The sequence below is a fragment of the Bactrocera neohumeralis genome, chromosome 3, assembly GCF_024586455.1.
Source record: "Bactrocera neohumeralis isolate Rockhampton chromosome 3, APGP_CSIRO_Bneo_wtdbg2-racon-allhic-juicebox.fasta_v2, whole genome shotgun sequence".
Lineage (NCBI taxonomy): Eukaryota > Metazoa > Arthropoda > Insecta > Diptera > Tephritidae > Bactrocera > Bactrocera neohumeralis.
The window spans coordinates 49,182,248-49,198,301 of record NC_065920.1 but is presented as its reverse complement, the minus strand read 5'-3'; the positions used below and the strand labels follow the sequence as shown (position 1 = coordinate 49,198,301).

The following is a 16,054-nucleotide window of genomic DNA, read 5'->3' as shown; positions in this document are numbered from 1 at the left end:
ATCTTCGCTGCTGCTGCTTGTCCAATATTGCCGTACTCAAATATTATCCCCCAAAAATATCGAAACCCGATATATGTTGCGGGGCCAGTCAGCTTATGATAACACAAAAGATTTGTTTAAATATTAATATGCAGTGATATTTTGTATTTAAATGTGTATATAATAATGCAGGTAAATGCCTGAGTATAAAGTAAATTATACAAAATCGAAACAATAATAAAAGGCTCGACAACACTGCCATATTGATTCACAATAGACATTGCAAAAGGTTCTTAAAAGTAAATAAAACTTATATAATGGTGACATAATTAAGCGAAATGAGCTTAAATAATGCTACATATGTTAATTGGTAATCAAACAGCGAAAGTAAACAATAAATTATAACTCAAGTAAATGTGCTTCTTATAACTGCAATTTTTAAAGTGAATTTAATGGCGTTATTCACAATAGCGTTTTCTGGTTTGGGCTTGCAACACTATGCATCAGCTGGATAAAGCTATCACAAATTGTTAAATTCGTTAATTCACATAATTAAAGGCTTTCAATGCATATAATCTTTAGATTCGGTTAAATAGTTTTGTGTAAGTTAAGAAATGCAGAATGACAATGTGCAAATTATGTACTTCTATTAGGCATATGTTAGTTGTTTTTGTTACTATGAAAATCATATTTTTGCAAATCTATTTGTAAATTCAAATAATAATTTATGAACTATTTTTTTTAATTCTTGTTACTACTTTGCTGTTTGAATCAAAGAAACATTAAATTTATAAATATGAATAATATTGAGTAAAAGAATTGTACTAAGTAAGTTAGTTAGAAAGGCCGGAACTATATTCTATTACAATGTAGTCAATCTAACTAAATAAATGGTTTTATTCGCTCCGGATCCGCTTCCGGAAGTTGACCTCCTGAGTTGCGATTGATGAAAATGAAGTAATCATCATTTTTTAAGGAGGTAGTTGGGTTGATTTGTGTAAAACAATGCGCATTTTCATGATTTTTTTAATAGTTAAAATATATTCTTAAAAATATGACATTTTAAGAATATTTTGTTCGATTTTCATGGAAAAATATTTAAAACGGCAATGTCTGCAATTACTTTGGGTGTCTTGGAAAAAATTTGAATATTAATTACAATTAAATCTTATGTGATATCACGAGTAAGCGAAAAAACTAGGAAGTTAATGGCTATCAATGCGTTTATTAAAAGTACTGAACTATTAAATATTGTCTTTTAGAACTAATTAAATCAGAATTATCGCCAACCGCAATACTGAATAAAAAAGAAATTATTAGTTTATTTTAATTAATTTACTTTTAATTATAATATATTATTACTTTTATTAAAAGCGCTATGCGTTTACAATCCAATCGACATGTTTTTAATTTCCATTCGGAAGGAATCGAAAAATTGTATATTCTCTATAGAGATATAGTAATTTCACGTTTTTCACATTAACCCATTATATTCTGATGTTTGTTCACTTGATCAGCAGTGACACATGTTGGTATAGCGTTCGACCACTTTCCATTTTTTAAACATTTAAGCACCTTAGCACCACGTAATTCAAGACCAGCGTCGCAGGTAAATGTAATACTCTCACCAATTGCATAATAAAATTTGACAGATGACATACGACCGCTGATAGCCGTGCCTGTTAAAGAAATTAAATTCGATTTACTGATATTTACAAAATGCAAATGTGAAAAGTATAAAATACCAGGATATGAACAAGCTTGTACACATTTCGGCAAAACGCTCGACCAGCGTCCATTATCCTGACATGCTATTATCGGTTGCCCTTGCATCATGTACTCTGGATTACAATTGAATTGAACAACATCCCCTGCACGGTATGGCGTTGAACCTTGTGCATAACCATTAAGTGGTGCGCCGGGATTATCGCATTGTACTTCAACGCATGTTGGAAAGGGTGTAGCCCATTCGCCGGTCGGCAAGCATATAGCCTCGGCGGGACCACGCAAACCATAGCCAGAACCACAAGAAAACGCTGCTCTACCGCCGACTTCACGAGATAAAACCGCAACACGCGGCGAACTGATATTATTTGGCAAAGGAATATCACCGCATTCGACACTCTCGCAAACTGGTAGGGGTGCACTCCAATTGCCGCTGGGCAAACAAAATAGTTCTGAAGCGCCAATCAATGAATTTCCATTTGCACACGAAAGCAAAGCGCGTGTACTTAATTTGGTGTCATTCGTATTGACAATAAGACCACGCCGTTGTGGTATTTCTGGACAATTTATGGCTTTAACTACCACTTCTACAGAATGCTCGTGTCTAGCCGGTGTTTGACAGGAATAAACACCGGTATCTTCATCAATTGCATTAAATATGGTTAAGCGGTATTCTAGTGTTGCATCGCGTCCCGCATCAGCCTCGGTGACCCATCCCTCAGAGTAATTTCTGTAAAAAATCAGTATTTACGTATGTACATATGTATGTAGATTCTACATATGTACATAAAAGGTATGTTGAATCTTAGTTGCCTAACATTTACCTAAATTCATGGCTCACATTCCACTTGGGATTGCCAAATCGTCTCATCCATAGACATTCCATGTGCAATGTTGTACCCGGATAGACAATTAGCTTTCCATCATTACTCTGCGCTATCGGCCCATTTTGATGTCTAAACAATATTGTCGGCGCCTTTTCCACTTTTATGGGCGATATTTACAAAAAATAAAAAAACAACAAATATTTTTATACTCTTGCAACATGTTGCTACAGAGGATAATAGTTTTGTTCATCTAACGGTTGTACGAATCACCTAAATCTAGTCGAAATAGATCAGGTTGACGAGACGAGTTGAGCCCCTAGTGATTTTGTCTGTCCGGCCGTCCGTTCGTGTAAGCGATAACTTTAGTAAAAATTGAGATATTTTGATAAAAATTGAGATATTTTGATAAAAATTACTATACGTCCTTGGCAAAAAAGTACGAGTTCGTAGATCGGGGTAATCGGCCCGCTGCCACGTAAGGGTCATTTGAAGGCAAAAATTCTTAAAAAGAGTGGCGGCCTCGCCTCTTATAAGTTTAAAGCACATAACTCCTAAACCACCAAAGCTACTACAACAAAACTCGTTTGGCGCAAATATTAAAAGAATTCCTTCCGACATCAGATGAAATTAGATTATTACCCTGCTCACTCCTTATAAAACGGTACTGCTAAAAATTACTAAAAGCGCGATAAATGAATAACTAAATACGGCAGAGACATTAAATTTTATTACCGAGATGGTTTGAGAGACCTCTAATGGAGCCGGGGTCAAAATTGAGCGATGGGCGCGGCACCGCCCACTTTCACCCATATAACTAATATGCCGCATATATCGGCCTACATGTGAGTTATCTTCATAAAATTGAGAGAGCGTGTTTTTCTTATAACGGTGCACATTTGTGCTAATAATGAATAAATTTGGGTGAAAACTCGCTCTAGATCCCAAATAACTAACAAGCCTTATGTACCATTTACTTCCTCGGCTTTAACCCTTGCAAGTTGCAAGAGTATGAAATATTCGGCTATACCCGAACTTACATAGTTCTTCCTAATTTGTTTTAGTGTTCTTACTTGCGTAGTCGTTTTCCTGATTTAATCCATAGCAAGCTGGCTTATTGCCTGTCCATTCGGAATGTATACAAGTTCGTTCATTGCTGCCAACCATTGAAAACTTTCCAATATCCACACATCTATAAGGAAGTGGAAATATTTTTGATAAAAGTGTTTGTGAGCTCGTTAAAATGATATAGGCGCAAAAAGTGAACAACCTTTAGATCTCTTTGGAGATCAAATTATGCAGGCACTTTTGTTTCAAAGCACAGTTTATTCTTACCGTGATATTATTGTGGCACCGGGTGGAAATTCCACAACATCTTCCCGTATTTCGAGATCATTGTAAAAACTAACCACATTTGGTTCATTGTTTTTGAACAAGCATGTTCCATTCGCTGTAAAGAGTGAAAAGAAAGTACTATGTATTTCATATGACTACAATTTTCTAAACATTTTAATATATTAATAGTGTTATATTTAAATGGTGTAGTAAATTGTTTTTGACTTTGAATGGCGGATAATACTTACCGCAATTGTATGAGCGTCCAATCCATTGGCCATTCTCGCATATAATTTTCCACGTATTCCTTTCGCCGACAGCACTCGGTATGCAATTAAAGAAAATTTCGGTGCCGCTTTCGTATACACCTTCGATATCAGACAAATCAGTATTTCTAAAATAGAAAATCAATAACACAAAGCGCACAGAAAAAAAATTGTATAGTGAAAAGATTTACGAATCAGTTATATTATATAAAATACCGGTTTGTAGTTGTGCCATTCAGCCCGAAACTACGGAATAAAGAACCATTTTAATAACAGATCATTGGAACATTTATAAAGCGCAATTTGTCGAAGCTGGGCGTCAGGTTTAAAACTACACAGGACCTGCCGCCTACCGTAATTTATTACCAATGGCATACTAATAAGTATAATGACAATGTTTTCGAAATAATTAAAAGTTTTTCGGAAGTGACATAAAATCCTTTTCTCAAAACTGTATTTTTTAAATCGGTCGACAATAATATTGATTAATGTGAAAAATCTATATTAAGCAGTAAAAGTACTACGTATCCGGTTAAGTTTTTAATTTGTTTCAGATAGCACGAATCTCTAGAATTACCATCGCCTGTTGAGACCTTTTCGAAAAAAAGTGATTTCGAAGATACTGCCATTAGTTACAAAAAAATTTAAATATACCCAAACTTGAATTTATGAATTCAATGAAGAAAAAATTCTATTTCTTTTTCCTTACTACCGGAATAAATTTCTACAGTTATGTCGTTTTTAAGGCGTTTATAGCGTGATTACTAAATATAAGTCTAATAATTACTTGTATACCAAAGCACCATCGGATATGCTCGGAGGTCCACACATTTTCAATTCTTCAGTGACATTTTCTTCCGTTGCATTTGTCGCATCCTCCGATTCGGAATTATCGATCTTTAACGCTATAATATGATTCGATTTTCCATTGCTATGCCCTTCAGATGGTAGTTCCTCGCGAGATTTGCGTTGGCCTGTTTCACAGTGTATTGTTTGTGGACTCAAAATCCCTTTGTTACAGCTCATTTCAATGGGCATAGAATTTGTGGAGTGATCGCAATGAGCGCTCACCGTACTGCCGTGACCAATTGTGAGTCCGGGTCGGTAGCCACCCTATATGTATCAAGAGATGCTTTAATCACAACAAATAAAAATGATTTCAAGCGCTTACCTCATAAATTATGCCTGGTAGCGCTGGCAGTGTACAAGGTATGGATACACATTCGGAAAATGCATTCACCGACCAACTGCCATGAGCGCAACGCAACTGTGCTGAACCCTAGAAAAAAACATAAAATACTTATGTATGCTAAAAGAATTTTTTGTTATATATACTAGTTCAGAGACCTTTCTTACCTGTATATTAAAACCATCATCACATTCCAGCGTTATAAATTCGTTTGATTCAATTTCTTCATAGGTCGTCAGTGCTGTTAGTGTAGGCTTATCGGTAAGCGTTTTCGTATTCGCTTCTACTTTGAAGTATCTACCATTCTCGACAGCCGGTACTAGGCAAGGTGCTGCAATACATTTAGTTATTATAAAACAATTTGTATGGTATTAGTGTAAATGACTTTCCTGGACATTACCTGAGAGGCATTTAGGCGTATCAGGCTTCCAAATGCCACGTATGCAGCGCGCCGTTGCATTTTCACCTTTTATATTTAGCTTAAAGCCAGCGTTGCATTCTAAATAAAGCATAATACCGACACTGTTGCGACCAGGTGCTTTACCAGGTCGAACCACCGTTATATTCGAGAATTGATCCCAATTGATATCCTCACATGGTCCACGTAAACGCTTTCTACCCTCCTTCGACTCCAACGGATCATTTGTGTCATCATCTGGTGCAAGTGGCGACAATGTCGTCGGACTGTTAATACTGCGCTTACGTCGTCGACGCACAATTTGTGACTTAAGCTGCTCTATTAAATCGGTTTCGTTTTGAGTTTTCGGCAAGTTGCGGAAGTTGTTAAAGAAATAACTTGCCGAGTTGCTATCGTATAGTATATTCTCATTGGCATTCGGTTTGTTGGCAAGTACGCTATACCGGGAATTTTGATTGATATTAGGTAGTGGTATCTTGGCAGATGAGCGATGTGTTAGCAAATCGTGTTCGTCATTTTCCAGACTTAAGAAATCATTATTCGATGTACGTGACTTGTGTGTAGCTTTGTAACGTGTGACCAGATCGGGATTGCTATAGGTATTGTACCAACGTCCATCTTGTACTTGTATAAATTTGGTCGGATTTCGGAATTCTGTCGGGTTATGCAATCTACTGTAGCCAAGTAAATTTTTCACATAATTTTGATATTTCTGTTTGATCTTCTGATAATATTTGGAGTATGCTTGATCGATCTCAGAAGGAGTTCGTTTGATACGTGTTTTGGGGGCGTTAATTATGTCTGAAAAAAAAGAGAATTGTACATAACAATGAATTACTCGTAAAATTAATATAGTTATGCAATATCGTTTTCGCTTATGGCATAAATATTTATATATTTTTGAATACAAGTCGGTTTGACTCATACAGACATTTTGTTGTGGCGTCGAATTTTGGAAAAAAAAGTTTTGCATAACCCAGTGTAATGTTTTAGTTAGCTTGTTTTTTCGGAGGTTTGAAATCGTCTGCTAACTTTGGCGACGAAAAAATTGTATTCTCTACCTTAAGTGTATATACTAAAGTGGCTGAGAGTTTATAGGATCGACTGATTTTCATGTAATCACCAATGACGGGCGTAGGAAGAATGGTAATATACATAGTCAGAGACCTATAATGACCTCTAATTTACTACTATACAGGTCGAAATTAAACTGCGGCCATTATAGAAGAAGGATCTAGGCAAGCAGTATTCTCACCCGAATCCCTCTTAAGTGCTGTTAACGATTGCTGAAAGTTGCCGTTTATTATCTCATCCAGTTTTCGTTGCAAATCTCGTTTATTACGTAATAAATATTGGGAGCGAAGATAACGCATTTGTATAGAACGTCGTTTACGATTCCAACGTAATCGGGGATGTTGCCCAAGTAAGCATTGCGGTAGTTCTAGAGGTCGCCATTTGCCACCAACACATGTGGCACCCGGTGGTCCTATCTCCAGAACGTAACCTTTATCACAGTCATACATTATTTGTTTGTTATTAACGATCTGCAAAGAAAGTATGTTTATGGATTTATACGACAGAAAAATAATTATACTCTCTGTGATTTGCACACCTTTTTTACATATGGTCTATAATCGTAGAGTCCCATATTTCCGACAAGCAATACCTTGCCGTTTGGTATATAACCCGGAAACGAACAAAACACTTCTTGACATTGTGGTGTCTCACCGGTCCAATTACCGAATGAACATGTTAGAACATATTCATTGGGATCTGTGACATCCTTGCCCTCAGGACTAATCAGCTTGAAACCGTCTTTACACTTAAATCTAGCTTTCATGCCGTGTTCCGTTTTCGGTGCGAGTACCATGCCATGCTTAGGTGGTCTTGGCATATTTTTACAACGTGCTGGTACACATCGCGGTATAATACTCCAAGTACCGTTATTACATGTTGGTGGACTTAGAAGTGAAACAGGAAATTCGTAGTTTTCATCACACTTCACCTCCAAAGCAGTGCCATGTTTAACTTTCTCAACACCGCTACTCGAAGTGGAGGGTGATTGTGTGGTTGTGGGCGTTATAATGGTGGTGCCATTTTCATCAGTAATGATTTCAACAGGTGTTACATAACCTTGCGAAATGGATGGTACAACGCATGGTGCCAAGCATTCGGGTAATGGATTACGCCAGCGGCCATCGATTTGGCAAACGCTTGACGAATGCCCTTGTATTAACATTTCCGGTTGACAGCGGAAAATGATGCTCGCCCCAAGTCCAGTCCCAGCTTCGATGTTCTCAATCCAACCATTGTAAAGTACACCAGGGTGCCCGCAATTGATTTCTAAATCGCGTATAATAAATATAAATAATTTTAGTTTATGTGCGTGCCTATAAATACAAAATATATAATATATAGTGTAATAATATAGATATATAAGTATCCGTTCTGACAAATCGAATTATAAAATATATATTTACTTTGGTGATATAAAGAGATTTTACACACATTTACGACATACATAACATCTGATCAAAACTGTATTTACGTATTCACGTATTTTAATACACATCTTCATTACCGCTTTCAAAATAGGGTATTGAGCCAATACAAGTATGTAGCTCATTGATCACATTTTCCTATCCCTTTTTATAAGCCTTGGCTGGGATGGCCTTCAGCGATTTTGGTTTTTAAAGTTTCGGCTCATTTTTGGAACGCTGATTTGTAGATTGTTGGACAGTTTCCACATCATATTTTTCAAGTTGATCCTCAGCGACGTTGTCAAAAATCTCTTTTGCGACCTGTACTCAACAAAGTCTTTGCAAAAGATTCAGTTCTTTTGGTATTACCATCGAGTATTGTTATTGGAAACACAAAATTTCGAATTCGAGCGATTTTCAACTTTTTTTTCATGGTAAAAATCGCTTAACAAACGTATCGCCTCCTAAACAAACAACTGCCAAACACATAATAATAGACATATGGAGATCAAACTTCACATGAATATAAAAAATTTAGCCGATATAACCAATATAGCCATAATAGGACCAGTCCGGATCAGATTTGATCAGATGGTATTGTTCATGCTGTTCTCACTAATCTAGTTCTGTCTCCAAATTATCATGAGTCAGAGCAGATACTTTTGGGAAAGCCCTCATGTGTACTATATGTCTGTATAATTAAAATTCTTATAAAACATGCATACCTTTACAAGTTGGCAGGGTTCCACTCCATTTCCGATCAGCACCACATCTACTACTGCTTTCTCCTACTAATGTGTAACCGTAACGGCATTCATAACTTACCACTGAGTTGTACGCCATGGTGGTGTATGTAGCCTTGCCATTTCGTGGATTTTCCGGTGTCGGACAGACAACAGATGTGACCACTTAAAAATTAGAAACGAGATACATATGCATATAAATTATTGTAAAAGCACTTGCAAGTTGAGAAAGGGTTAAAAGAAGGGATACAATCAATTGCTACAGTATTTATTATTAGAAGATAATAACTTATCGATTATTTCATATTTTTCTATATTAATTGCTCTCACTAACGGTAAAAAATATTGAAGGTTTAAAATTTTATGAACACATCTCCAATTTAGGCGCCCTAAGGCGAGTTCGGCAAATCTATTTTAATCAAGAGTTTCGGATCTGTTTACTACGGCAAAAATTATTGAAATATTCTCTATTACAATCCTTAATAGGATGTCTGATATATAAATTGTGTGGTCCGTGTCATAGGAATGTATGACCTGATTGGTGCAAGTCTAAACTAGTTCTTTAAAGACATGGCTAATAGAGGCCGTGTGAAACATTATCTGATTCCGTTAGCAGGTGTTTATATACTCTTACGTCTGAATCAAGTGACTTAAAAAGCTGACATAATTTAGCGTGGTAGAGAGAGACCTCACTAAATGCGATTTTTCAAGTTGATCACTGGTTATACCGCTTTAAAAAATTTGAAGTGGCGTTATCACGGTAGTAGAGTATACATAACTCGAATGATCTACAAATATTCACATATTTAAGTGATCTTTCAAAAGCATAGTCTAACTTTAAAATAATCAAGAAAAAAGAAAACTATAATAGGGGCATTTCATATAGCAACTATATGTATGTGTTTATAACTAAATCTGAGATCGCAATCAGTCAAAGATATACATCCAGTGGAAAACATTTTGCTAGTACTTTCTAGTCCCTTAATTTGATATAAACAATCATCAAGTCGAAATAAGTTTATTTAAACAATTTCTTCTGAGCTCCTAGCGTTACCTTGGTGCATAATCTTTGCTAAATTTCATGAAGATATCTTGTAAAATTAAAAAGTTTTCCATACAAATATGTACAGCCATGGCTAAATCGACTCAGTTCCTCACGTTGAGCATATATGTATACATATGTACATATATAACGCGTAATCCAAGTAGGACTTTTTGCAATAGCCTTTTTTGACAGATCACGCGTAAAGTTTGTCGTAACACCCAGAAGGAATCGTCAGACCCTATAAAGTATATATATAAATGATCAGTATGTTGAGCTGTCATGTTATTTTTATATATCAATATTGTTTGGCATTTAATCATTTTCTCTTGGAAAGACTTACGCCTGAACTTTGAAAACTTTCACATTTGACAAGATATATTGATTTGGTATATGTTATTTTATGTAATCTCCGAAGAAATTGATCGAAAATTCATGTTCAGCGTATAAAATACAGCTACAATAAGAACTGAAACCGCTCGACCTCCCAAGCGACATCTCTTCGCTTTATGGGCTCTTTAATATTTTGTTCAGCGATGAGACCAATTTCTGGCTGATTGGATCTGTAAATAAACAAAATTGCCGCATTTGGGACGAAGAGCAACCTGAAGAGATTCAGGAGTTGCCATTTCATCTTGGAAAAAACGGTTTGGTGTGGTTTGTGAGCCGGTTGTATTATCGGCCCATATTTGTTAAAAAATAATGTCGGTGAGAACGTAATCTTCAATGGTAACCGACTATTTGATGCCTGAAATTGTAGCTCGTGATCTCGGCGGCATTTGGTTTTAACAAGACGGCGCCACTTCCCACACAGCGCTTTAATCAATACATTGAGAGAACATTTCAGTGTGCAGATAATTTCACGTTTTGGGCCAGTCGATTGGCCATCAAGAACGTGTGATATCACATCATTAGATTTTTTGCGGGCAATTCCGCTTTGATTCAGATCTTGGAGCAAAACTTCATGCGTATCATTCGCCAGTTATCAATCAAAATGCTCGAACGATTCATCGAAAATTGGACTCAACGGATGGACCATCTGAGACATATACATAAGTACGTGGCCAACATTTGAAAGACATAATCTTCAAAACATAAATTCCAAATAATGTTCTTTCGAATGATAATAAACACTTCCCATTAAATTTGAAGTTTTTGTGTTTGTTCTTTAAAAAAGTAGGGAATCTCGAAATGGAATACCTTTTACTTATATTACCATTTACTTTATAGAGGCTTCGATTTTTCATTCTGGGGGTTACAAACTTCAATGGCAAACGTAATATAATATATAACAAATCTAAAATATTTGGGCCTGAGGCAGATATTATTTTAATTTCTTGCTGATGTTGTATATGAGTATTAACAACAACAAGTTACCGCAAATTGAAAATGTATTCAGATGGAAGGTAAGTGGAACTTTTGAATGAAGTTATCTTCTAGCCAAATGTAATTATGAATAAAACAACATTTTTGTTTCTTTTAATTATATATGCGTATATATTTGCGGTAACTTTATTTGTAACATTGTTAATTGAACATTTATACCTGACAACAATTAGAGTTTGAAGATTTTCTGCAAGCAACAATTATTGCAATTTATTTTATTGAAAGAACGCACAAATTATTTAGTTTTGTTTTAATTTTTAACTGGCATTTTATAGGTATGTATTATAGGCGTGTCTTTATTGACATTTTCGGAATTTCTGTAACTGCTTTTTTATAGCGACTTGTTTGCTACGATGGTATTATTATCATTTTTAGCTAATATCAAAAAATACAAATTAAAATAATAAAATTGTATATTAAAGAAATGAAATAAACATTTTTGTTTGGTTTACTTACAGACACATGTGGGCAGTTCCTTGGGCACCCAGGAGCCATCCGATTGGCAGTAGCGTTCATGTTTACCCACCAACTCATAGGTATTACCACAGTTGTAACTAATTTTACAACCGAAAGTGTAACATTCACCAGCATGCCAGCCATAAGCTGGATCTGGCGGCTGTCCACATGATCTTGCTGCAAAGTAAATAAGTTTACTTATAATTATTAAAACACAAAAATTTTATTTGAAAGTAGACATTACGTTCGCATTGTATATCCGGTCCATACCAGCTGGCCTGACCATCAATGGCTAGACATTTGGCACGTGGAAATCCATTTGTTACATAACCAGTATGACAGTGGTATTGAACGGTAGAGTCCAGATCAAAGGTTTCCTGTTCGGGTAGCGCAGAATGACGCGCATGCTCTATTTGCGGTGGCTTGAGACAGTAAACTAGAAAGTGATGGTAGTAAGCATAACAAATTCGTAAGAACACTGAAGTTTTGAAATAATAAATAATTCCAAAAATTTTATATACTTTTAGGTTATATTTAGAGGAAGAAATGTATGTAATATCCATCACAGAATAATCGAGCTGGTTTAGCAACTAAAAGCTTAAGATTATTCTCTTAAAGATATATATTTAAGCTAAGCTTTCAATCTATGTCTGTACAAAACTTAATTTTGAAAGTTTAACTTTGTAACTGAATTTTTTGGGCGTTTGACTCATTAATGTGGCTGTGAGAGGGAATTCAGTAGATTTAAAAACAAATTCTATCAAGTTTTAAAGTAACACAAAATAGCTATTTGCGGAAAAAACTCGTCAGAAACTGGCTAAAGTGTAAACTATTTTACCACAGGTTAGGTGTATGTTTTCAAAAATACCCTTTATTTCAGTAATATTCAATAACTTTATTTTTTTGAATATAGTCAAAATTTGAAAGTATTATATAATGGCTTCAAAAATTAGTTTTAGAGTTTTGAATATTTTTTAGAGCGTTATAATAGCTTTTATTAACCCAAAGGGATATAATTTCTCGATCTTGATGAAAGCAGAAAACAATGTTTTATATACTTATAAAATCCTATATAGTAATATATTTACTGTTAACTCATTGTTGGTTAAATTGTTACAAAGTCGGGCGAATGAAAACTTTTTCATTTTTTGAATGACAGTTAGTTACCAAATGTCTACAGCAGGCATTAAGCATATGAATAACGGTTCATATAAAAGCTGTCATTGGTGTAACACCATACCAAGCTTAGGTATAATTGTAAATTTAAAATACTTCAACTATTATTTCATGGTTTGACAAAATAATTTTTGTTTTATCGTAATTAAAAATAAAGGAATGGTATGTCCGTCGGGCATTTTAAATTATTTTAATAAAAAAACTACAAATTTACAATTGATGTTAAGTGTTGGTAAGATTTTTGGTAACACAGAAACATGTAACATAGTTTAACATAATTTATAATAAGCGAACTTAGAGCTTCTGGTTTCAGAATTTTAATAGAAAATATTTCAGATTTTAGATATTGCTTTAACAAAAAAAAATTAAATATCATTAGAGCATATATAACAAAGTAGTCTAATTTTTGTTGGTCTGTTCATATAAACATGGCATTATATTATTATTATGGTTCGTAAAGTTATTGTTGTTTCAACTTACTATTCTGTTTACATGCCGGTTCAGCTCCGGCCCAATTGCCATCAGCTTGACATAGGCGACTCTGTAGCCCAACAACATGATAGCCATGAGGACAAGAATATGTAGCACGTGCTCCAAAATGCCTGCCTGCGACCGTAACTTGGCCCAGTGATGGTTGCGCGAGCTCAGGACACTCTCTATCTGTAATTATTCAAATTTTAAAAGTTTCTATTTACACTGTATGTATGTACAAATAATATAAAACATAACAATAATGTTAATAATCTAAAGATTATTTTTTCGTTTCAAATTTAGGCATTAAATTTGCTGCATCACTAAGAAACAATTATTTCAAATATTTAGACTTTGACAGCGCTTACCTGGCTTAATACAGGACATACCACAGACACCATCACATAGGCACTTCTTCTTTTTACTTTTACAGTCCTCATCCGAGGAACATTTTCTTAGACATTTCTGTCCGAGTAGCGTTGCCTGCTCCTCATCCCTTGGACATTCAGTGGATGGTGAATTTCTAGGATTCTTATAGACACGTCCATCATCGTCTACTTCAGACGAATCATCGTCTTCGTCCCAATCTTCATCTTCGTCATCTTGAGGAACCTCTGTTTGCGTTTGTGTTGGTACGGAAATAACTAGAACATGCAAAAAATAAGCGATCATGTTTTTTTATGACAAATCATATCTTAGTAGAAATTTTTCGAATATTTTAATTTAATTAATTTAGATTTCATAAACACACGCAAAAGTTTGAGTATTTATTATAATTTGAGTAAAATATCATTTTTCAGTAGTGAGGAATTTTGTGTTGTTGTCAATTTTTTGTTTTGCAAGATTGCAGTTGTAAACTTTGACCTACATACACACGCACAGATTGTCTGCGACATAGTTGAGATATTAGTGGTGAAGGGCGACCCTTTGTACACAGTATTTACTGACCTGCGCACAAACATATTATGCTTATATAATGAAAATATAATAATAATAAAACTGATTAACAATTTTAATAAAATTTTTGATATTCACTCATGAAAATGTTATAAATTAGTTATATTATTCAGTAAATATATACCTTTATATATGAGAACTGTCACCAGCAAGAAATAAATCAGCAGTTTATTCATAATTACGTTTTAAATTTTTGTTATGGATTTCTCAATGTACATTAAATGCAAAAAAAAAAATAAAAACAAAACCTTCCTTTCCAATTTACTCTAAACGTTTAATATTATTTTATAGATTAATTATATGCTTTTAGCTCTTTGAAGTTAATTTTAGTTAATGCCATCGATTAAATTGACTTGTTTTTCTGCTGATGCTGAAGCTTAAACTACACACGATGATTATAATAAGTACACATTGAGGTGAGAAGAGAATTCCTGTCTGATGACAGTCTGCTCAGATGAGCTTAGCTGTCAGACAGAAGCTGTAAGATGTTTTTTGGTATCGTTAAGGATGTATCTCCTTGTTTGTTTCACAGGTGAAATAGAAATGACACTTGAACCGTACAAGGTTCACAAATATGAGAGGGTTTTCCGATGAAACGAAATATTTAGACATTTATAGAATGTAATTATGCTTGAGTTATGATACAAAAAACATAAAAAATCACTTTGTATACACAATCAGTCGCTATTACTATTTTCAAACCTGTCATATTGATGTAAAAGCTTTGCAGTTACAAACGATTAATTAAAATCTACCAAGATCAGAACTCTGATGTGTAACCCATGATCGTTATGGAATCACTGTTAGCTGATTTTGAGGACAACATTCAAATAGTTATCTCAATTAATGGCTTTTACAAGGTCTAGAAAAAGTTCAATTATTTTTTAAGAAATCTAGAAAAAGATCAATTATTTTAACAATAGATGGCCTTAGAAATCTGTGTCTTGCGTTATATGTGTAAGTACGAGCGGGTTATACATATGTATCACTCGAAAGATACAATTTCGTATCTAAAAAACTTCTCATACAGTTTTGCTGTTATGTGGCTAAGTATTGAGCACGCGATAAAGATAGACAACAGCAAAGAGAAAATATGCTGTATTTAACAGTGCTCCTTGGATACAGGCGAAAACGCAAGCCAGAGAGCTGAAAATGTGAATTCAGTATTTGGTCCTTATATCACGCATTATTTTGGTTTCGTCCTTCCGGTACTTTTAATGTCAAAGAGGCAGAACGCCCTAGAAGCCCAACTGTCGAAAATATCGAGAAATCAAAGAAAATATTTGGGAATCAAATGAATCACAACGCACAAACGTCGACCAAGCCAGGATTGACAGTAAGGAAGGTTGGGCTATTTTGAGGGTGTCGATAGTGACTCGCTGAAAGCTCCGGAAGGTTATTATACATCCACGTTATATTCTGGACTTGACGCCAAGTGATTACTATCTGTTTCTATATACGGTGAATGATTTTGCTGGAGTGATTAATGGATTTACTTTTGCTACATCTTATTTAACCGCTAAAAGATCAATATGTGTATAGCTTTATAGAAGCTACTCCGTCACATTCAGTTTAAGTGATATAAACTATTATGTGGTCTTGCAACT

At 34.8% G+C, this 16,054-nt stretch overlaps 1 protein-coding gene and 1 long non-coding RNA gene across 7 annotated transcripts; one reads left to right on the top strand and one right to left on the bottom strand.

The window, feature by feature from the left end:
- Window positions 1-1,184: 1,184 nt before the first annotated feature.
- On the bottom strand, window positions 1,185-14,898 carry LOC126753651 (protein lev-9). Of its 6 annotated transcripts, XR_007666204.1 has the most exons (19): window positions 14,572-14,898; window positions 13,859-14,134; window positions 13,500-13,679; window positions 12,088-12,279; window positions 11,844-12,020; window positions 8,942-9,124; window positions 7,349-8,079; window positions 6,992-7,280; window positions 5,704-6,537; window positions 5,477-5,649; window positions 5,301-5,408; window positions 4,917-5,242; window positions 4,112-4,257; window positions 3,864-3,978; window positions 3,602-3,720; window positions 2,529-2,688; window positions 1,725-2,434; window positions 1,342-1,658; window positions 1,185-1,276 (listed from the first exon to the last, which is right to left on the bottom strand). XR_007666204.1 is itself a non-coding variant. In XM_050465307.1 (18 exons), the coding sequence occupies exons 1-18, from the start codon at window positions 14,621-14,623 to the stop codon at window positions 1,459-1,461; spliced, it is 4,971 nt and encodes a 1,656-aa protein (XP_050321264.1). In that variant the 5' UTR covers window positions 14,624-14,898; the 3' UTR covers window positions 1,300-1,458. The 6 variants fall into 6 exon arrangements, 5 of the variants coding, with proteins under 5 accessions (XP_050321264.1, XP_050321267.1, XP_050321266.1 ...); XM_050465307.1 differs by lacking the exon at window positions 1,185-1,276 and having other exon boundaries at window positions 1,300-1,658; XM_050465310.1 differs by lacking the exon at window positions 1,185-1,276 and having other exon boundaries at window positions 1,300-1,658; window positions 5,719-6,537.
- LOC126753655 (uncharacterized) lies at window positions 12,224-13,207 on the top strand. The gene is made up of 2 exons (XR_007666205.1): window positions 12,224-12,312; window positions 12,371-13,207. It is a non-coding gene; the product is annotated as an uncharacterized LOC126753655 (long non-coding RNA).
- Window positions 14,899-16,054: the final 1,156 nt, after the last annotated feature.

Coding starts and splice junctions, on each gene's coding strand:
- LOC126753651 (XM_050465307.1), bottom strand. CDS start 14,623: ATGAATAAACTGCTGATTTATTTCTTGCTGGTGACAGTTCTCATATAT. Junction 13,680..13,858: donor TATGTCCTGTATTAAGCCAG/GTAAGCGCTGTC, acceptor GAATAATTACAG/ATAGAGAGTGTCCTGAGCTC. Junction 12,021..12,087: donor ACCGGATATACAATGCGAAC/GTAATGTCTACT, acceptor TTTACTTTGCAG/CAAGATCATGTGGACAGCCG.